The sequence below is a fragment of the Eptesicus fuscus genome, chromosome 10 (assembly GCF_027574615.1).
Source record: "Eptesicus fuscus isolate TK198812 chromosome 10, DD_ASM_mEF_20220401, whole genome shotgun sequence".
Classification (NCBI taxonomy): domain Eukaryota; kingdom Metazoa; phylum Chordata; class Mammalia; order Chiroptera; family Vespertilionidae; genus Eptesicus; species Eptesicus fuscus.
The window spans coordinates 79126078-79149065 of NC_072482.1; the positions used below are offsets into that span (position 1 = coordinate 79126078).

Here is a 22988-nt window from a genome sequence, read left to right on the forward strand (position 1 = left end):
ATGATATGTGACAAAATTAAAGGCATTAAAATAATACATGGACTTGTAACACAACATTGATATTTTACAGGTGATAAAATGCTTTTCACATTATATACTAAAAGTACATACATTTAAAGAAACATAAGAACATGACAGGTAGAGAAATTCAGGCAAACAGTCATAGTATTACCCTGGTGAGACGATGAAGAAAAGGAGGAAAGTTTTCCCTACTTAATTTTCACAGTGTTTCCTTTAATACAATGGTTTATAGCCACTTAATCATATGATGATATTATGGGGAAAAATAATTCTCATTTGGTGACTGCTCTCCCAAATGGTTTCATTAATCCTAGTCCCAGTATACTGAGAAGTTATCTGTTTATAGGTGGGCCTATACTGTGAACTCAGCCCAGGGAAAGCTATGAGATGAAAAACTGGGAACGGTGTAATCTTTCAATTTAAAGAGTGGTTAAACTTGACTAATAAATTCTAAACGAAGGTTCCTTGCTTTCCAGGAAACAGATTCTTAATATCCCTTATACATACATTTGCTCCACATTTTTCCTCTTCGTTAAATTCCCTTATTACCTCAATTCGGAAACTTTCATTTTCCTTAGAGAACTTCTCACTCAACTGTTTTCATAGCCCTTTATACACTGCTCTATTAGAACCACAAAAAAGGCATAGCTATTTCTTCTCAGATCACCCTCTCCAGCTATCCTATATAATAAAAGCCTAATATGATAAGTGTGCGGTCCACTGGTTGGCCGTTCAACCAATCAAAGCATACTATGCTAATGATATGCTAAGGCCGCTATGACATGCACTGACCACCAGGAGGCAGACAGTTGACCTGTCAACCAGTCGCTATGATGTGCACTGACCACCAGGGTGCAGACGCTCAGACAGGTATGTTAGCTTGCTGCTGGGGTCCAGCCGATTGGAACTGAGTGAGATGGGCTGGACACACCCTGGAGCCCTCCCATGGTTCCTCTCTGGCTGGCCAACCTCCCATATTTCTCCCCGGGCCCGAGCATGCACCAGTGGGTCCCTTGGCCTGGCCTGCATCCCCTCGCAATCCGGGACCCCTCGGGGGATTTCAGAGAGCGGGTTTCAGCCCAATCCCACAGGGGGAGCACCACTCAGCCAGAAGCTGGGCTCATGGCTGGTGAGTGCAGTGGCAGTGGCAGGAGCCTCTCTCGCCTCTGCAGCAGTGGTAAGGATGTCCGACTTGCTGGCTTAGCGCCTCAGCTGGCAGTCGGACATCCCCTGAGGGCTCCTGGACTGTGAGAGGGCACAGGCCGGGTTGTGGGACCCCCCCTCCCCCACTTAGTGCACAAATTTCATGCACTGGGCCTCTAGTATACCATAATCTGTCCAGAGGTAGAAACCCTATCCTATTTATCTCTGAGTACCAGGAAATGGCAGTACTCCTGGTAGAATACTGAACACCAGCTTAATAAATTTTTATTAAGTTTAAATTAATCTTTTAGTGGTTGTGTTTTTCATGCATAATAATATGTTATGCACATAGTGGATGTTTAATAAAAATATTTGATAATAAACCAAGATTGGGCAGAAGATAGGGATGATAAAGTCTGATAACATAAGACCAAAAATAAAAGAGGCATGAATAACATGAAAAAAGAGAGAAATATATAAGAATAAGCAAATAAAGAGGTTCTCCTTGTATCCGAGAGAATAATTTATTCGAATTTAACTTTTGGACTCTTAATATCTATGACCCACTTACAACCTCAACCACCTCTACACTGCTGGAGCCTAAACAAAGGGTATCTCTGGACATGTTTCACGTGTCAAACTTTAGCATCCTGATATGTGCACAAATTCATTTATTGTCATTGAAATTCTTGCTAGTTCTTCCTTATAAGGTAGATTTCAGATATTTTGAGATAATAGATGTCAGCAAAACTAACCAAACTAATTTCAGACCTGTGGTGACAAGTAAATCCCCAAAGCCCTGAAGTTGAAAGCATCTTCAGAAGAGTACACAGGCAGGAAAGATGAAACATATTTATAATTCTAATTTAACTTAGCCCGTTGAGGACACAGTACAGCTGTTTTGTACACTGTGTTCTTATGTTTTTGGTCTAATGTACCTTTCATTTGCTCTAATTTGAAAGCTTTAATACCATCTTTCTGAAATTCAGACTGAGTTCAACAACAAGACATTTTTGGACAGTAGTTACATTTTCCTTAGCCCCATTTTAGCCTGGCAATATGAGGTTGAAAAAATTATGATTAAATAATTGCAACATTCAATTGCATCTAATGGATTGAAGTAACACATTAGGGTAGGAATTCTAGGAACTGTAAAGAATGGTGGGATAAGGTCTCTGTATTTAAAAGCCAACATCTAGAGCTAGGTAAAAGAAAGTACACTCATAATCAACTGTAATGCAAGGTGGGCCATGATAAGTGCATCTCAGAAATAAATTAAATTAGGGAAAAACAGAGGAGAAGAGACTAATGCCTGCTAGGAAGAAGGCTTTATGACAAAACCTTAAAACATGGTTAACGAATTCAATCTGTAGCAGGAGACAGAATGAGAGAGCCATGCTAGCAAAGATATTGGGAACAAGAAATAATGCAAATATTAGAAGATTCATTCATTATTTCCTTTTTTCATAACACATGTATTAAATATTTCCTATGTGCTAGAAACTTCACTTGGTACTTGGTTCCAGGGTCTCTGACCTCACATAGTGAACTGTTAAGGCTACCCTAAGAGATTTGGCTTTTTTCCCCTTAGCAATTGGTAAATCATTAAAGATTATTCAGCAAGAGATAATCAACACAACTATACTTGAGATACTTAAGTTGATGGTAGTAGGTAAAATGTCCATGAAATGTGGGACACTGGAACAAGGAAATCTTTAATTACCATATGGTGCAGGAAAGAGTGAATGCAGCAGGTGAACCTTCTGCTTTAAGGGTAGGTTTTTTGAGCAATTTCTTTTGGTATCAATGTCAAATTATTAGTAAATGTTTTTTCCATTATTTTTCACAGTTCCTTTATTTTCTATTATTATTCATTCATCAAATCACAGCTGAGCTACTAATACAAGGCATTATAGGAGATTCCAGAGAGAATATGAAAATGTCCTCAAGAGGACTGTATAAAAGGAAGTGCAAGTATAGGTAGATGAGGATAATACAAGGCAGAAGGAAGTCATTGAGTACATGCTTTGTTATCTAACACCAAATTCATCACCACAGTCCCCCATCCCTCTCAAGGAAAAATAAAACAAAGGCCATAAGGTTGAAAGAAAAAGATGTATCCCAAGGGTTGCATGATAGGAATAAAATAGGCTGCTGCAGCATTATTCTCTCCAATTGTAATTTTCCAGATGTAAGAATGCCTAACAGAGGTCATTTGCTAACATAAATAAATAAATACATACAGTAGGATGATCATTTTTGCACCATTTTTTTGTCATTTATATTATAAGGTCTTCAAGGGCAAATATATCTTATAACTTGTCACCATCCAACTCAGTTTGTAAAGCACAAATGTGAAAATAATTGATCTTAAAAATCTAGTAATGATAGTGAGAGTTTGTAGCTTCCAGACCAAATGCTGCTTTACTCATTAAGAGATTTCTCTCTCCTTTATCTGTTATTTTATCATTTCTTTGTACTGAGTCTGCAGATTTTGGTGTTAGCTGGGTTTCTGGAACCAATATATTACAGATACCAAGGGATAACTGTGGTTAATTTTGGGGGGACTCAAAGTTAGACATAAATTTTCAACCATGTGGGGTCAATGCCCCTAGCCCCTGTATTATTCAAGAGTCAATTGTATTAACCTATAACTTAATACATTTTTAAAAGATGTTTAAACTTAACAAAATAGGGTCTAATATATTCGCTTTCTTAGCATTTCAAATGGGCAACTTTTGTCAATCCATTAAATTTATTTTAATATTTTTGGAGATAAATACTTATATGGATATCATTTTATTTCAATTTAAGTCTCCAGTATCTTAGCTTCTCAATAAAGTTTTGCTTATTAAGTAGCATTTGACCCATGTTGTTTGATATAATCATTTGACACCTATGCCAAATCATGTTTTTGTGAAACAGAATGAGCTACCACATTTCACTCTATTTTAGTGTCTTTTCAGTATTTTAATTATATGAGTATTTTGTTGAACATTTGGGTATTTATTTTTCTTTTTTTTGTAATTTCTTTCATTTTTTTAAATTAAGGTATTATATGTGTACATATCTTACCATTGCCCCCCACCCCACTCCCATACATGCCCTCACCCCCCAATGTTTTGCATCCGTTGGTTATTCTTATATGCATGCATATAAGTCCTTCGGTTTGGGTATTTATTTTTCTTGTTAATAAGAGGCTATAGCCATTTAATTATAGCATATTAGATGCACAAATATTTTGATATAATTCTTTTGCTGTATGCATATAAATTATGGTTATTAAAATTGTGTAGATATTTAATGAAACCTGTTTTGTTCTGCAAGTTTTTATTCTAAAAATTAGTTTATATGAGCTTATATTCATCTATTTAAAATATCATACAGTTGAAGGGCAACTATTTATTGTGTTACGGTTAATGTTTGTATACACATGTACACATGTAACTAGTCATAATTACTTCGTTTTCCTTCTCTTTTATGATTTCTTAATTGCTGTTTATCTTTGTGCTTTAATTATCTGTGTAGAGCTTCAAGTGTCTTTGTAGGAGGCATTTTTCCTATTAGGGTTGTGATCACTCTCCGTGCGATACGGCGGCAGGCGGAGCACAGGCAGGAGCTCAGCGGCTTCCCTCGTTGCTCTGCTAACGGCTGCAGCCCTCTTGCTCTAACCTTTCTCGCTGCAGTTACCCAAGAGAATGAACCAAATGAGGCCTGCCTCCCTCACTCATGTTACTCTTTCCTTGCCAATTCCAGGCATCTCCACTGTATAAATGGCAGGTGTGTAAAAACATTTCTTTCTTTTTTTTTTTTTACAGTTTGATTCCCTATCTTCTTGAACCTGGGAAAGTTTATCTTCCATTTTTACACTCAACTTGGCCTGTCCTTTATTTGAGCAAATGATAAAGGTTCAAGATTTTCATGGAGTTTTGGAAAAGGAATAAAGCACACACAGGGTATGTTTTGGTAAATACTAGAGAAGATTTACTAGGAGCCTATAAGATTCCTCCAAGAGACATAGAGGATGAAGAGGGGAGGTGTCTTTAACAAGCCATCACCTACAGACAGCTACAGTCTGGTTCTACTAGAGCAATTTTTACATATCAGGTAATATCTGAATGAATTGTACTGGATCTAGAAAATGTATTATGTTGCAATATATGACAATTCCTTAACATGAATTGTGGACGTCTGCCTATTTACTGTCCAAGGTAAGTACCTAAATCACCCCTGATATATAACATATACCTACTATGTAACTATTAGAATATTTAGCTTAATATTTTAGATTTTCTTGTCCTAAGAATATACACTTAACATTATACTAATATTTATTTATTGTGTTACGGTTAATGTTTGTATACACACACACACACACACACACACATATAACTAATCATATCATACATACTGCTTAGATAAGACGACTGAATTAATAAAGAAAATATATTAATAAGGTTCTATCTATGATTGAGAACAAAGAAAAATGTAGAACAAAAAAAGAAAAAAAAATTCTACATCAGGATGGCATGCTACGTTTTCATTGTCTGAGCTAATTTAGCGAAGACTGTCTGATCCAAACATTTGGTACTGATTACTATAGCTAAGGGATATCAGTTTTGTCATTTAAGACTTGTCCATGTCTCTAAGTTTCCTCTATGTGTATGAGCTGCAGGTGTAATTCACCCTCTGGTGTTAACATGATGAACTATTAGCTGAGCATGTACAGCAAATAAAGTTGCATTTCTGAAAGTACTCTTGGGAGGAAATATTGAGCCTTTAATCAATTCCACTAGGGCTTCTAACATTTTTAGTAATTAAACGAAAGAGTTTGAAGATGGTATTTTCAGACCTATCTGGGATCAAACTTCAGAAGATTAAAAATCCAAAATGAAACCCTAGACAGCATTATTTTCAGACTTAGACACAAAGCTAGAGTAGATTTTTGAGTGTGCTGTAGTTTTAAAGGGTTGCTACTTTTAGTGCTATATTGTTTGAAATTACACTAGAATGGTGATGGGCAACAAGTTTTATTGCTATAAAATGACACTGATTCTTAAGGTGAGTTGTCCTCTGTGTATCTATGGGTTTTTAGACAAATGGCAGGTGTCTTGCAGACGTGAACCAGGTATCTAAAGACACTTATAAGGCTGCCACATATAGAATAGGTAGTGGATATGTACTGCGGAAGTTGTAACACTTGCTTAATGCTAGCAGACATATCAGAGAAGCCAAGGAACATGACCTTCTGTTTTGACAGTGGGACGTTACTGGAATAAACAATGTACCTTGCAGTTACAGGGTCCAAAACAAGGGTCCTCATTTGTACTCCCTTCACCACTGCAGTTACAGGGTTTGCAGTCTGGGTAGCCAGTGTAGCCCCTGACACACTGATCACATCGCTCCCCTCCAAAGCCAGGTTTGCAATGACAGGACCCAGGTGCCAGACCTAAGAGAAGATGAGCCACATATCAATTATTTTTTCTTAAAATTTTTAAAAAGTATAGTATATTTTATTGATTTCAGAGAGGAAGGGAGAGAAAGAGATAGAAACATCAATGATGAGAGAGAATCATTGATTGGCTGCCTCCTTGCACACCCCACACTAGCGATGGAGCCCACAACCCGGGTATGTGGCCTGACCTGGAATCAAACCATGAGCTCCTGGTTCATAGGTCAACGCTCAACCATTGAGCCATGCTGGCCCACATATCGACTTTTTAAGAAAAACATACAATTTAGCTCCTCCATTTTTAATTATAGTAGCCTTTACAAGTCTATTTTCACACAAAAATAAAATTCATGATGTACATCCAAAAAGAACAGTTAAAAAACCAAAGAATATAAGGTTTAATTAGAAGCTGGCTATGATTTGCACACATAGCATTTTCTAAGTATTTTTTAAAAATATTTAAGAATTTTTTTAAGAGATAAAATCTCATAGAATTCACCAAAATCAAGGCTACAGAAAAACCACTGCAATGATCATGGATGAATTTCCATAGCTCTGACCGATGACACTAGATTAAGAATCTGTAACTTGTGTATACCTGTTGACTCATATGACCCTTCAGACAAACACAAGATGGAAAAGTACCTTCGGTGTAAAATTATGCTACTTAAAACAAAAATGTAACAATAACAACATAAGTACAATATATCATACAACTGAGAAAAGACTACATGCATTCATGGGAATGAATATTTGAGGGATAAAAAATAGAGCAGGAAAGTGAGAGCAGTTTAAATTTACAAAGCTGACAGGTGTCAGAACCACACCAATTTATCAATCAAATTCAGATGAGAGAATCTTAAATACAACACCAAAGTGAACCAAACTAAATCCTGAAGTACATTAAAAGAACATCCAGTGGTGACCAAGATGATTTTTATTATAAATATGTTTAATATTAATACATTTATTTTAACTTACCATACTCATAGGTCAAGTGAAAAAGAAGTCTGATAATTTCAATACAGGATGTAAAGGCATACCAAAACATTAACATTTACATCTCATGTTAAAGTCTTCAGACATTGGGACTACATGTAGAAGTACTCCATGCAATAACAAATATCTATCTTAAACTTTGTTGCTGGAAATACTATGAATTAGATGTCTAACCCCTCCTTTTTTCAGAACACTTGACAATGCAGTATAAAATTAAAGATAGATAGATAGATAGATAGATAAATGGAAAGCAAGAAAGAACTGTGCTAATATGAAATAAAGAGACCCCTGGTAGAGATTAGAAACTACAAAAAAATAACATTCCAGCCCTTATGTCAGTATCTTTCCTGGAGTTGACTGATTCTGATAAGCTAGAATGTGGAGTATGGTTTTATGAATCAAAAGACAAATTCTAGGTACGACTCAGGTTAGAAGGTCATAACAGAACTTCATATAAATTCAAAGCTTCTACATGGGTAAATTAGAAAATATGCACAATAGTATGCACATACAACATACACACTTATGAAACACACAAGAAAACAAGGCCCCAGTGAATAGGAGCAGAAAAATCAAACTGCAGATTCAGATTCATGTAGATAACACAGCGCTACTAAGAGAGTCAGAAGATAAAATATATTTAACATGTTTAAAGGTCTATACTGAATAACATGTGCATAATTATAATATAATTTTCTATTATTGTATTTCAATTTTTAAATTAAAAGAAAAAACTATTGGTGTAGAACCAATTATAACTGTGCAAGCTTGAAAACATACAAATGAAATTGACAGACATTGCCACATGAATTAGAAAATCAGTGGAGAGTGTAGGAAGGGTTTTTCTCTCAGCTTGCATGGTATGACCTCAAGAGATGGTGTCTAAATTTACTAGATCATGAAAGAGAGATTTGAGCCTTTTATTTAACATAATAAAGATTCCATAAAACAAATACAGAATAAAAATATATGAATAAAAGATGTGGTATGGATGACACTTCTTTGTCTTTAAAGATGAAGAGTCAATAAGCAATATTTAACAGTGAGTAAAAATACTGTTAGGAATATTAGGTAGATATTATTTGGAAGATAAATTCTTCCAAAAGAACTTACTAAGAGAAAAGGCTCAATGTGGTTAAATTTGGAAATGAGATTTGGAATGAATAGGTGGAAGAGGGCACTACTGATACTTATTTTATTTCTTTACTTATTGTTAAATTTGTACCATATTATGTATAGTTTTTATAATAATAAAAAATGATTTATGCAAAGATCTTTATTAAAGCACTGGTTATAATAAATAAAAATTAGTAATAGTCTTAATCTATATATAAAAAGCCAGTGTCCATGATGACCATGACGACCAAATGACCGGTCACCATGAGGTGCATTGAGCATCTCTCGGTCCCTCCCCCCTGGCCCACAAGTGGGGCGGGGCGGGACTGGGGACTGGCAAGCGGGCTGAATGGCTGACCTCTTGGTCCCTGCCCCCAGTCTGCAGACTCCCACGGATCAGCGATGGTGAACGGGGGGAATCAGGGTGGGTGGCAGGAGGACCAGGCTGGCTGTCAGGCCGTTGGGATCACCAGCATATCCTTGGCTGCTCGGGGGCTCAGGCCTGTGGGAAAGCGGGTACTGGTGACTTCACCTCCATGTGCATGCACCGGGCTGGCCGTTGATGGAATGCGCTGCCCACTTGGGGCCACTCATGCCGGGGTGGATAGGTTGTGGGTACGCCCCACAGTTCTGTCAGAGCCTCAAGGTCCAGCAGCAGCGGCCACGTGAGCAGCCCTGAGTGGGTATTGCATTCCATCAGCGGCCGGCCCAGCACACGTTCATGGAGGTGAAGTCACCAGCACCCACTTTCCCATAGGCCTGAGCCCCCGAGCATCCAGGGATGAGCTGGTGATCCCAATGGCCTGACAGCCCGGTGGTGGAGATGGCATTCGGCCTGGGGACTGGCGAACAGGTAGATGATGGCCCTGATCACAGGAGGCTAGGCCCTAGGGACCCTACCCGCATGATTTTGTGCGCTGAGCCTCTAGTATCTATAGAAAGTTGAATGGGTACATAATGTATTGTATACTCATAATGGTGTATTGTTCAGGTCCACAAACTAAATTTCATAGAAAGTTTTAATACATATCAGGGAAATCTCATTATGCAAAGTTAACACAAAAAAGTTAATAGCAACATCTGTGCTGAATTACCACTGCATTACATACTTGTTTTTCTACTTTTTTTATTTTTGATAACCTTTTAAACAATAATACACATTTTAAAATCAGGGAGGAAGTTATGATATTACTGAAAATAATGTGAGTTAGTTGTGACTATTAAAAGATAAGAGACCACAAAATGACCTTAATAACTCACTATTTGAATGTTAAAATAATCATATTTTTAATTTTCTAGCATTTAAAACTATATGGCTTAAATTGATAATCCTAAAGTGTTTTTGAAGAAAGCAGGTAAGCTAAACTGTGCCAAAGAAACATTACCAGTCTTTTAACTTGAAAGTCTTTGTAGGAAAAACCTATATTGTAGCCATAATCTATCTTAATCTTTCAAAGAAGAGAAGAATTAAAAATATAAAGAAACTGTTCCAGATATATTCTATGAATTTTCTACTTAACCTCTCCAGTGGCTCCTCAACCTTTTACAACAAGGAGTTATTATAGCACTTGATTCCTTAATGTTAGGAGTTCATCATGAACTTCAATCCTCAAAGAAAGTATTTGGGTTAAATTGGTGTTAGCCTCTTTCCCTTCATAAAATTAGACCTAATACTTTTTATGAGCACTTTTATGTACACATCTTGTTTTCCATCTTATCTCTCCTAATCTCTCCCCATTACAGCATATACATCCTTCAATGAATGCTGTCATTTCATGATAAAAATGAAAGAAGCTACAAAACAATCTAATAAATGATGACATAAAAAGTGACCGATACCACTGATTTTTGATTAACAGAAGATGCATATGCATAGATAAAGAAATATGTATGTACATATGTAATGCAAAACAAATTATTCAACTCTTGCTTTTAAAGCATTGCAATGAAACATAAAATTAATTATTGAGATGAATAAAAAACTGCTTCTTGGAGGGAAATTTGAGAGATATAAGAATAAATTTATTACATGAGTGATATTCACTGTAAAATATTCTCCTAAAAATTATATTTGTCTTTTAGTTGTTCTTTCATCCAAACAATGACTCTGTACAATGGCTCTCACCTTGTAGAGCATGTTTTTCATCCTTGACACAGACTTCACTTAAAGAACCAATTGCATCACAATGGCATGGCTGGCAAGGTCTTGGATTATTTGGTGATACCTAACAAAAATATTAAAATGCTTTTAATCAAGTGTAATAAAACACCAATATTTTTAAATTCAGCCAACTTTTAATGACAAATTAACTATTATAATACATAGTAATAAATTATATAGGGAAGATTATAATATAAGAAATTACCTTCAATATGTTTATAATTTCTAAAATTCATTTCTTCTAAGTGGATAAACAAAAGTAAAGAGGACAGTGCAATAAACTCATATGTTTATTACTTAGACCTAATAATTATCAAGATTAATTATTCAACCAGTTACCAAGATTTTGCTATGTAAGTTTCATCAGATCTTATCCTTTGCTGATGTTATTAAAGAATATCCCAAGTGCAGTGTATTTTAATCCCTACACATTTCAGTATGCATCTCTCATTTATAACCACAGTATCATGATCACAAACAAAAGTAATATTTGCTTAATATTCTCCATATGTATTCCTTAACAAAATCTTCCTAATTGTTTTATTTTTTAAATTACAATAGAGTTCAAAATTAGTAATTTCCCCCCATCTTGATGTAAGCAGACACTTTTCAAGAGAAGATATAGGAATAGCCAATAAACACTTAAAATGGAAATTAAATTTGTAGTGAGATTTGCTATGAATTCACAATAGAAAAATCTGCTGTGGGACCAAGCATTGATGGGATGGCTTAGTGATTGCTAATATCCACATGCCACATCCACTACACCCACTTCCACTGAAAGAGCTAATTTTAAAAGATAGCACCAAATATTAGGGATTATATGGAAGACCTGGGACCTCCATACATTTTTGGTGAACATTACAATGTTATTACTAATTTGGCAAAATGTTGGCAGTTTCTTATAAAGTAAAACATATACCTATTCTGTGAAAAAAGCATTATTTTTGTAAATATTTACACAGGGTAAAAATAAAGCATGAACACAAAAATGCATATAAAATTGTTTTATAGGCGCTAACCTAAAACTGGAAATGACCCAAATATTCACCAACAGGAGGATGGATTAAAAATTATCGTACATTTATGCAAATGAACACTATCCAGCAATTTTTTAAAAAATGATTAGTTGTGCACATAACATGAATAAATCTTAAAATGCTATGTTGCATGAAAGAAGGAGGACACACAAATGTATCTACTTTGTGATTTTATTTTTATGACATTCATTAAGAGGCAAAATTAATTTGTGTTCTAAAAATAAGAATAAAAATTAGAGTTTGTCTGGGGGTGGAATTGACTGAAATATGGCACAATGGAACTTTCTGAAGAGATAGAAATGCTTTATATTTTATCTTCAAATATTTATATGTTTCCATTATGAAATGTTTCGGTCATCTTTAAGAATTTGAAGTTATCAAAATTACTTTTCTATATAGTACAACTTTGTATGAAAAAAACAACACTTCATGAAAGAGAAAGCATACTTTACCCCTTTGGTTCTGAAGAAACCATCAATACACGTCTCACAGTTTATACCAGCAGTGTTTTGAGTACAATTGATGCACACACCACCTCCAATGTATTTTCCATGTATATTTAAACTCAGATTTCTTCTGGCAACATTTTCATCATAATAGCATTCGTCGGCCTTCCCATGACAATTGCATGCTGCATTAAGAAAAAATTTCATAAATATTGTTTTCCAGTTTCAGAGAGAATTAAATATAATTTTCTATTATATATTTTATACTGTATGAGGAAATATATGTATTATGCATATTATCAATATAAAAGTATCTAAAATTACTTAGATTTACTGGTTATATTAGTAAATTCACACTTTTTAATGGAGCTTAAAATTATTAAAACATATAAATTAAACTGAGTCATATGAAATGCCAATATTTGACTGATTTGATCTCACAAAACCAAATTTTTATATGATTAAACATACAATTTCCTATTGTGGAAAAAAAAATGTATTGAACTGTGACATTGAATGATTAAGATCCAGGGAATCTATAATGAATAATTACTATAATCTCTGTGTTACATCCTATGGGTAAAAGAGATGTTTAGAATATAGTTCTTTTCCTTTACTACTATTAGTAACTAAAATTTAGCATTTCTCTAAATGCCATGTTTTCTTTTAAGTGTTTTATATTAATTACCACTGATTTTAATTTTTAGATAGCTTATGAGTCTGGTACTTTAGCCTCTTTGCACATATTAGTAACCTGAGGCACAGAGAAGTGAAATAACTTGTAAAAGGAAACCAAATGAGTACTGACAACCACTGGGAAACCAGGCTCCAGAGTCTGCAGAGCCAACCTTTGCTGCATTCCCTTCAAGTTCCACCCGATGAGAGAGACAGATATCTGCCAAACAATCAGGGCAAAAGGAGAGGTTTGCTTAGTAGCTGAGATCAAGCTATTTTGCACCAGACTAGGATTTGGGTGACCTCTCCAATAGTTAGCAGTCATGTGATGTAGGGAACTCCTTAATTTCCCTAAGGGTCAGCTTCCGTATAAGACACAAGTAGACTGAGTGTCCTTCCTCAGATGTTGAGTTTCACAGGTGTCCTTACATTGATTTCCACATATGTGTGTGTGTGTGTGTGTGTGTGTGTGTGTGTGTGTGTGTGTGTATGCCCACGCTCAATCTTGTTTTTCCACTAGAGGAGATGTTTAAATACTGCTCTAAACCATTTCATTTTACCAACAGTAAATATCATAGCTCTTTCTCTATTAGCATATGATTCCTCTAATGTTATTTCTTAAAAGGCAGTCAGGTCACAACTAATCAGGCCACTACTAATGGGCAGTTAATTGTTTCCAGATTCCGCCTTTATACACACTAGGAGGACTCGGAGGTGTGAGTAGGAGTAGTGTTGTAATGTCAGGCTTCTTCACATTTGCCAGCTGAGTAACTTTGAGCAGAAAATTCAAGCCTTGGTGTCATTGCAGTACTTATCTCTTATGGTTGCACAATGCCTGAGCCACAGTCACTACTAAAGTCCATAAATGTGAGGAGAAGTAGAGTGAGCAATTGTATACTAATGGCAAGGACTATGATCATATGCCCTGTACAGCTTTATGAGTATATCTATAGGCTAGATTCCTACAAGTATAAATTCTAGTCAAAGGACACACAAAATTTTAATGAGCTTGAAAAATTCTCCTCAACAATGCTGTGTCAAATTATTCTCTATCCAATAGATATGATAGACTCTTTTTCCATAAACCTCACCAACATTGCATATTAGCAAATATTTTAATCCAGTTTCTGGACATAGTAAGCATTCAACCATTTGTTGAGTGGAAGAATGAGCATTTTGAAAAGTTAGCGTATTTTCATTGTTATAATTGGTACTTCCTTAATTATGAGTAAGTGTGATGATCATTTTATATGGTTGTAAGTCACTTTCCTGAGAAATGTCTCTTTCCATTTTTCTCATTTTTAACAAGTGTAGTGACATTTTATTATAACTAGGCAAGATATCTTAACATAGTTGTGTTTGTTGCCAATGCTTTCCTAGGCTGTTGACTTTTGATTTAGAATATAGCATTTTTTGTTATATTGATGGCGAGTTTTCAAAGTTTATTCTAGAAAACATGTAGCAATAAATACACATCAGTAGGCATTAAAAAGTTTTATATCTTTAGGATAATGCACAATTCTTTAAAAATCTTGTAAAAATATATTGCAAGAAACAGCCAAGATTTCTGCTATCAATATTAGTAGAGGGAAAGAGAGAGTAATGCAAATGTATTCTCACACTAACTGGAATTGGTGCTGCTGAAAGTGTTTACCGGTCTAACCATGAACTAATGTGTAACACACAAGGCTGGAGCAGCGGTCATTTTCACAGCTCATGAAGAGAGGGCCCTCTTCCCACAGCCCTGGCTGCTGTTTAAAGGCCGTGCCTGCACAGCGCAGAGGACGTGCATAGCACCTGCTTCCAAAGAGCCATGTTTGTTCTGCCATCAGCAGTTTGCTATTTCACAGAATGCCCAAGACACAAAACTGAAACTGCCCTTTAGTACAGGCTCAGCAATAGAATAAATAGTCTTTGCTCTTTAGAGATTTATCATGCCTTAAATAAACTAGACTGATGAAAGTCTAAATTGAATTCAAATGAATTAAAAGGTGATCATTCTTCTCAGAGAAGGATTTGTCATGTCATGAAAGGATTTTTCTAAATATTAAGGCGACTGGAACACAATGCAACTTGGAAAAGAACATTTTCATATAAGATTTTAGGGATGCATACATTGCCCAAAGCTTGATTTATGTAAGGTTTTATGGTTAAGACCCTTATCTTTAATTTAGGTTTTAAAAAATACATTTATTTTTCTATTTGGAAATACAACTTCTCATTTGTCCCATAAAAGAAGATAAAACTGTTTTATAATTGCACTATTTTAAAAAATGTGTCTAGAAGCAAGGGGAAAACTCCTTTCACGTTGCTTTGCCCATCCCTGTTGCTAACAAGTTTGACCTAACCTTTTTGTTTCCTTGTCTAAAAAACACATACACACAAGTGGAGAGTGGTAAAGGAACCACAGGAACAACCGGTCGCTATGACACGCACTGTGGCTGCTAACTGGCCCCTCTCCCCTGCCGGCCAGCCCTCCTCCACCCCCATTAGGCATTGATCACTGGCCAGGCTGAGGGACCCCACCCGTGCATGAATTTGTGCACCAGGCCTCTGGTGTAATTATAACTGCGTGAAAGGATATCAGAGACATCAGGGAGAACCACAGATCAAAAAGCAAAAAAAGTGAGTGCAGAAAAATCAAGAGACTTCAGACATGAATGGATAGCATATACAGAATCTTAAATGGGGGGGGGGGGAGTATTTTACGGTTGGAAATATTTTGTGATTAAAGTTTGCTATGATTCAATGGTTTTAAAGACCTACCATGGCTAATGACAACAGATGTATACTATGCTTTTATCTATTTATCATAATCCTCACATAGTGATAAATCCATCAGTGTTTGGTAAATATTTGCCAATAGAACAAAACAACAAAAAGCCGAGTAACCGAAATAGCCTGGTAAAAGAGATGACCAGTTATCGCCTTGGATAAAACATAGAAACTGGAAACAGTGCTTCCCTAAAATCGCCACATGCTTATATGACCCATGTCCCAGACAAGGAAAAGTTACACATGCTGTTGGCTTCTCCGGAACATACCTTCACACTCGCTTTTGGTCAGAAAAGTCCCGGCGCGCCAAGGCTTCTGATGGAATCCCGGACAGCACTGGTCACAGCTGTCACCACACGTGTTGTGCTCACATTCACAGCGGGATTTCTAGTCAAAAAGGGGGGAAACATGCTTTCACTGCTTTTGGAACCATAAATGAAAGGTTTTTCCTGCAAGGTAGAGTGAAGAGAAGAGAAAACTCCCAGACTATGAACCAAAACCTAACAGTCCTGTCAGCCTGGGAAGGAAGAGGTGCTCGTCTTAGAAGCAGGTATTTGATGGGCACCAGACTCTGGAGGTCCAGGCTAGTTCTGGGATCACTGAGCTTCAGCTTAGAAGAGAGTAGAGGCCCCACTGGGAGCAATCTTGGGCTTAAGACTAAGATCCCTTCTTCTTTGAATTTAAGGCTTCCCTCAGAATATTGTTAACGTTTGGGAGTGTGGACACAGGGAGAGAGTTGCTCCCTAGGCAATGAAAGGCATAATTATAATAGAAATCAAATGTCCCAGCATGCACCCATGCGCGCACGCATACAGTCCTGTCTGTGTGTTGTGAGTACAGTCTTTTTTTTAAAAAATTTATTGAATTGCTCTAGCCAGCTTAGCTCAGTGGATAGAGCGTCAGCCTGCGGATTGAAGGGTCCCGGGTTTGATTCTGGCCAAGGGCACATGCCCAGGTTGCGGGCTCGATCCCCAGTAGGGGGTGTGCAGGAGGCAGCCAATCAATGGTTCTCTCTCATCATTGATGTTTCTATCTCCCTCTCCCACTCCCTTCCTCTCTGAAATCAATACAAATATATTTTAAAAATTATTGAGTTTATTGGGGTGACAGACTTCAGTTGTACAATTCTACAATCATCTGTATATTCTATTGTGTGCTCAACACCCCAAGTCAAGTCTCCTTCCATCACCATTTATCTCCTCCTTTACCGTCTTCTACCTCCCCGCACCCCCCTTTTCCTCTGGTAATCGCCATACTGTTGTCTGTGTCTATGAGGTTGTTTTCTTTGCTTAATCCCTTCACCTTTTCACTCAGCATTCCAACTCCTATCTCCTATGACAGCTGTCAGTCTGTTCTCTGTATCTATGAGTCTATTTCTATTTTGTTTGTTAGTTTGAGTAGAGTCTTCAGTCATTGCATGGAACCGACCCTCCAAGGCTGCCTTGTGGGCTCCCAAAGTGTGGGAAACACTGCTCATCGTGACACCTGATAGACACACACCCTACTAAAAGCAGCACCTCTAACGTGCCCAGATAAATGTACCAGGGCATTTGAACCTCCCCTAGGAGGTAACATTATGATGCATTAGTCAGAAAACTGGCTTTTAGAGAAATGCCATTTGTATTACAATTTTAGTAGGAGAAAAAAAATCTATGCATAGGTAGCTATGTTCACCAATCTTACTATTCAATATATTTCTTCCATATACTATACAACAAATGATTTTGTATTTCACCAGTTTGGTTATGACTGAGAAGAATGATGCTCATTCATCTTCCTTTTAGTTTATATTCACTTAATATAATGTTATTAATGAAAAATTTGACCCAAAAGCATGGCAGCATTTTCTGGCCTAGCAATTTCAATTCTCTCTTGAATACCCTCTTCCACCCCACTCCTTACTGCCCCTGCCCCACCTCAGTCTCCAGTTCCATGCCATTTATATTCACTTCCATGGACATTTTTCATTTGTTTGCATTAACTTTTTTGATGAAATTTTTTGAAAGAAATGGTCTGGTTGATTGATGGCAGGCATTCTCCAAAGCTAAATCATATAGTAGGCTGTCATAGCTAAAGAGGTTTCAAAATAGAAAGACCTGTTTGGAACCGCCCCCCCCCCTTTTTTTTTGAGGGGGGAAAAACTAATTTGGTTTTTGATACAGTAATGGTTGGTTTCAAAGTCTATCATCCTAACCACCAGCTCTATTTCACCCTGGCACAGCTTCCTGTTACACTGTCTAAGCCGAGACCTGATACCGCTCACAGGGTCCCTCTCAGCAAAGCCTCTTGTGAAACATTCACAGTTCGGAGCTTCATTTTGCCTAAGCATCCTATAAATATACATACATTTGTCGCTGGATCAAGTGGACAAGCCCTGGCATGACCGTAGCAGATGCACATCCCTCCAACCGAAATATCCTTGACCGAGTAGTAATACTGCAAAAAGCAATCAGAGAGACATCCTGTAAAGAAGACTGCAAGGTGAAAGTAACAGAAGGGAACATTCAATTAAAAACTGTACTTTCTGCTTTTATCCTTAGTTTGAAGCACACTGTGTTTCTCCAGGACAACTGAAGGCTAACAATAGCCCAGAGAAAGAACGCCTCTAATTTATGTTGGGTGGGCATGTTAGAAATGTCTTTCCCACAGACAGTACAAAGGCCATGCTGAAGCATCTGTGGTTGAGGGCAAGTTGTTATAATTCTTCATTAAAATTGTTTTAGTTTCTTGCAAGAAAACCTCTTTTATTGTCATTAGAGAAACCTCAGTATCCACGAACCATATGGAGACTGTTTTGTTTGATGAATTTGAAAAGAATCAGCAAATTTAGGGGAATGTACTCCTAACAATACACTTCTTAAACATATACAGAAGGAAGTGAAATGGGACTAACTGCAGGACTGAGCTAACAATGTGAGGAGTAAACTAGATGGGCAGAAGAGTGGCCTCTTTTCATGAGGATGTTAACAAGCCCACGCAATTATTTCCCTATCTAGTTAGGATAGGGCTATGTCCCTAAATCTACCCAGCTTTTCAAAGACTATTTATAATTATAGAACTGAATTATGTTTTATATTTTAATTAATATATATGAAATATTTTATAATTGAGAGTACTTCACATTATCATATGCAATCCAAATAACCATCGCAGTGACATATAGTTCTATTATTCTAATCATTCCCATTTAAAAAAACAGATTTAGAGAAAATAAGTAGGTAAACAAAAATTTGAATTCCCTGACGACAAAGTTCCCTTTCCATCTACTTTGTTCTTTTTCTTTGTTTGCTTTTGTTGTTTATACATAGTATCTTTTATAATATTTTTGTTGCATCACCTCACTTGATATACCTGAACTTCGAACTTATGAAACTTGCTAGGAAATTTAGATTAAAAGTCTGCTTTTCACTAACCTCATCACATAATAATATAGACACAAATAGGGATATTTGCTTGCAAAGCTGATACAACAGTTTTTGTAGATGCTTTTAAATTGGGAAATCTGTTTTAAATATAAATATATAATGCTTCACTTTTGAGTCATTGAAAGGAGCTGAAATTCAATGTCCCTGTTTTATATATTTAAATTTACATGTAGTGTTTACTTAACATTACTTTAAAAAACATATAAATGTTGAACTTTACTGCACTATTTTAAAGGCTCATGTCCAATGAATTTTAAATAATAGATGGGCACCCCAACCTCTATTTTGCCTTCTCAAAAGATGATAAAAGAAACACATTTATTGCCATTGATTTCCCCCCCTCTGATAGATATACTGTCAAGAAAGATTAAATTTCCCTTCAAAATTATTTAGTCTTTCTTGGTATATATTTTTAAGTCATGCTAAAATTTAAATTAAAATGGATTTTTTAAAACAAGAATCTAACATCACCATAAAATAATCATTACTTCTGTATAAAATCATTTACAATAGGCTGATGTATAATACATGGTAAAATTATTTTAGGTTTTAAAAATACAGGGCACTAATACAAGAAACATGTGTTGTATGGGGATAACAAAACTTTAAAAGTTATTTTATGATGGAGAGATTTGGGAAGGGTAAATTAAGTAATGAGAAGAGAAAATTTATGAGGGGTATTCATGAACCATGAAAAGCCTTGCCCTTCAATATTCAGCCTAATGTTTCAGCAATTGTTGGCAATAGTCAGACCTTAGGAAGATCATCTTAGAACTAAGAGTTTTGTTCCACAATCTTAGTTTCTCCTACAATGCTCTTTTTACCTCTGCTTCTGGTCACACAGTAGATATTCTCTTAGCATGGATTTGTTTTATGGATTTATAGCTGAATTGCCCCTCTTGGTAATAATGTTTACTTATGTAACAGCGTGTAAGGGAGGTGACACAATCCAGTGCATGTGGTGGGGGATAGGAAGAAGCACAGTTATGACTCATAGCAACCTCCACTGGTCATACACATAAATTCCAGTTTATTAACTCCTGTTTTCAAAGATTTGTTGAAAGAATGCTATAAGCATTTTTTTTTTTCTGATATTCTATCAGGAAGGAAAATAAAATCCTACCTAATAATAGAGTAATATGCAAATTGACCATACCTTCGCTACACCCACCAGCCACGCCCACCAGCCACGCCCACCAGGAAACCGTTGCAGGGACATTAGGGTGTGGCGGAGCCCAAGGCCGGGAAAGCCTGGGGCGGAGGCTTTCCCGGCCTTGGGCACCAGCGGGGAGCCTGCATGGATCGCAGGCAACCACGGGGATCGGCTCCTATGATCCGTAGCAGGGAGGCTGGGGTGCAGCAGAGCCAAGGCCGCCACCCGGGGCCAAGCCCCGACCCTGAAAGAAGGCAGAAGGCGGTGGCCACAGCCAAGGCCTGGGTCCCTGGTGCCGGCAGAAAACTGGTGCAGGCAGCCAGGTGAATGAAGGTCTATTGCACGAATCTTCATGCAAACGGGCTGCTAGTAATATATAAAATCAGTTTTTCCCTACAGTAAGTAGTACTTTTTAAAACTATGGCTTTTGATTTATCCATAAAGCATACAATTAAATTATTTAATTGGACAAAATGGTGCACAGACCAGCAGCATTGACATTACTAGGAACTTGATAGAAATGCAGTTTCTCAACTCAGCCCTAGACCTCTTGAATCAGAACCTGCATTTTCCCAATATCAACAGCTGCTTCTGTGCACGTTAAAGTTTATGATTTATTGCTCTGTGTGTGTGTGTGTGTATACTAGTCATGTTATAAAATGTATTTCTTACTATTGATTGCAGCCAAAAATGTTTCCATTTCCTACAGTAACTCCCCAAAGCCAATTATAATAGTGCTGATCACCCAAAGTGACAAAACTTAGTTCTCAAAAATCAGAATATGAACTAGGCATTATGATCTTCATTTTGCAAAAGAGAGGATCAAAGTTTAGAAATGTTAAGAACTTTGATAAATGTTATACATCTAACAAGTAGCTGAGCTTAGATTTGAACAAAAGGTCTACCAAATTTTAGTCTTTGATAACCACTGCTACAAATCATGGAAAGATACATTTTAAAATTATTTAACAGAAGATTAAAAAGAAGGGTGCAATATCATTCACAACCTACAATATGATCCATCATAACTTACCCTTCGTGTGACAATGGGGTCAATTTCCCTTGGGTCTTTGTGAGCAAACATCATCAAATCCGCATTCAAGGTGCGGATCCTCTGAAACCGCAGGCGAATATAGCGGGCAGAGGTGAATTCCAGCAGTTCAGGAGAAGGGTCATCCGCACTTGGTCTCCCATTGATCAAAGAGATGTGAATCTGCACAATGTGAGAAAAAATTTAATGATTAAGCTCACCAAATACTAAATATTTGTGTGTTTTTTTTTTCTTTTGGAAAATCAAGATAAGCTCTCTACTCTTAATTAATTAGGCAGCTTCATGTTTACTGAAATAAAGTAATTGGGGGATTTTATGGACCTTTTAACACATGCATATGCAATATATTTGATTACATTTTAGGTGTTCTCTATATATTAAAATTACCCATAATCCTCTATTCCAAGACATTGCATCTACTTGACCTTCTTAGGGGTTCCATAAATTTTTAAATCACTAATATTTATCTGAAAATTATTGTGTCTAAAATTATTTAAGAATCTGGTACACAGTGGGAAACCAAAAATCTTGGTTTAAAAAAAACACACTACAAAATAGACAAAAACAGAAACTTATCAAGTACTTAAAACCATTTTAAAGTTGAAAGTATCTATTTATAGAGCCTTAGCATATAGAGAGCAAAAAAAAAAATGACACACTGCAAGGAAAACTAGACAAATCTGCAATCATAGTAAGAGATTTCAATCAGTTGTTCATTTGTTGTCAATTTTTTTAGCAACTAGATCAATAAGATCAGAAGTATAACCCAGACTATGAAAGTACATGAAAACTTGGTTGGAATGGTAGATTTGTTAGGAAAATAATTTAGCACAATTGACACTAAAAGAAATAAAATCTAATAAAATCAAAATAGAGAAATTGCAAAGAAACTATCCTTCAAAGGTGCATGAATCCCACATGCTCTCACAAGCATTTCACAATAGGAGAACATTTTAATGAGAAATAAAGCAGTTTGATAAGATAAAAAGAACACCTATTACAAATAAATGATTTTTTCCCCCTGATACCTAAAGAACTCCTATAAACCAATAAGAAAAAGACCAACAACATAACACAAAAAGCAGACAAAAGATACAAGGGAACTATTCAAGGAAAATAAAAATGGCTGTTAAACTTTTGATAAGATAGTGAACCTCACCAATTATTTAAAAGAGAGCTGTTCATTAAATCCACAATAATAAACTTTTTTCCTTTTTTTTTCAGGTGGTCAAAACCCCAAAATATTGATAATACTCCCTGATGGCAAGACTGAAGAGGTATAAGCATTTTCATATACTTACAAGTGTGAGTGCAAAATGGCATAAATCCCTATGAAAGTGAGTTTAGCAAATGCATTTCAGCCATCGAAGCTCAGTGGTTGAGTACAGACCTATGAACCAAGAGGTCATGGTTCGATTCCCATTCAGGACATATGCCCAGGTTGCCGGCTCAATCCCCAGTGTGGGGCCTGCAAGAGGCAGCCAATCAATGATTCTCTCTGATCATTGATGTTCTATTTCTCTCTCCCTCT

General features: G+C 36.4%; 1 protein-coding gene across 1 annotated transcript in view; it reads right to left on the reverse strand.

The window, feature by feature from the left end:
• The window catches only part of LAMA2 (laminin subunit alpha 2), a 489326-nt gene that overhangs the window by 281405 nt on the left and 184933 nt on the right, over positions 1 to 22988 (reverse strand). Inside the window, exons 5-10 of the mRNA XM_054722564.1 lie at positions 21440 to 21619; positions 18175 to 18264; positions 16098 to 16215; positions 12385 to 12563; positions 10857 to 10956; positions 6453 to 6613 (exon numbers count right to left, since the gene is read on the reverse strand). Of these exons, the coding sequence (XP_054578539.1) occupies positions 6453 to 6613; positions 10857 to 10956; positions 12385 to 12563; positions 16098 to 16215; positions 18175 to 18264; positions 21440 to 21619 (828 nt within the window). The remainder of the gene's footprint in view (positions 1 to 6452; positions 6614 to 10856; positions 10957 to 12384; positions 12564 to 16097; positions 16216 to 18174; positions 18265 to 21439; positions 21620 to 22988) is intronic.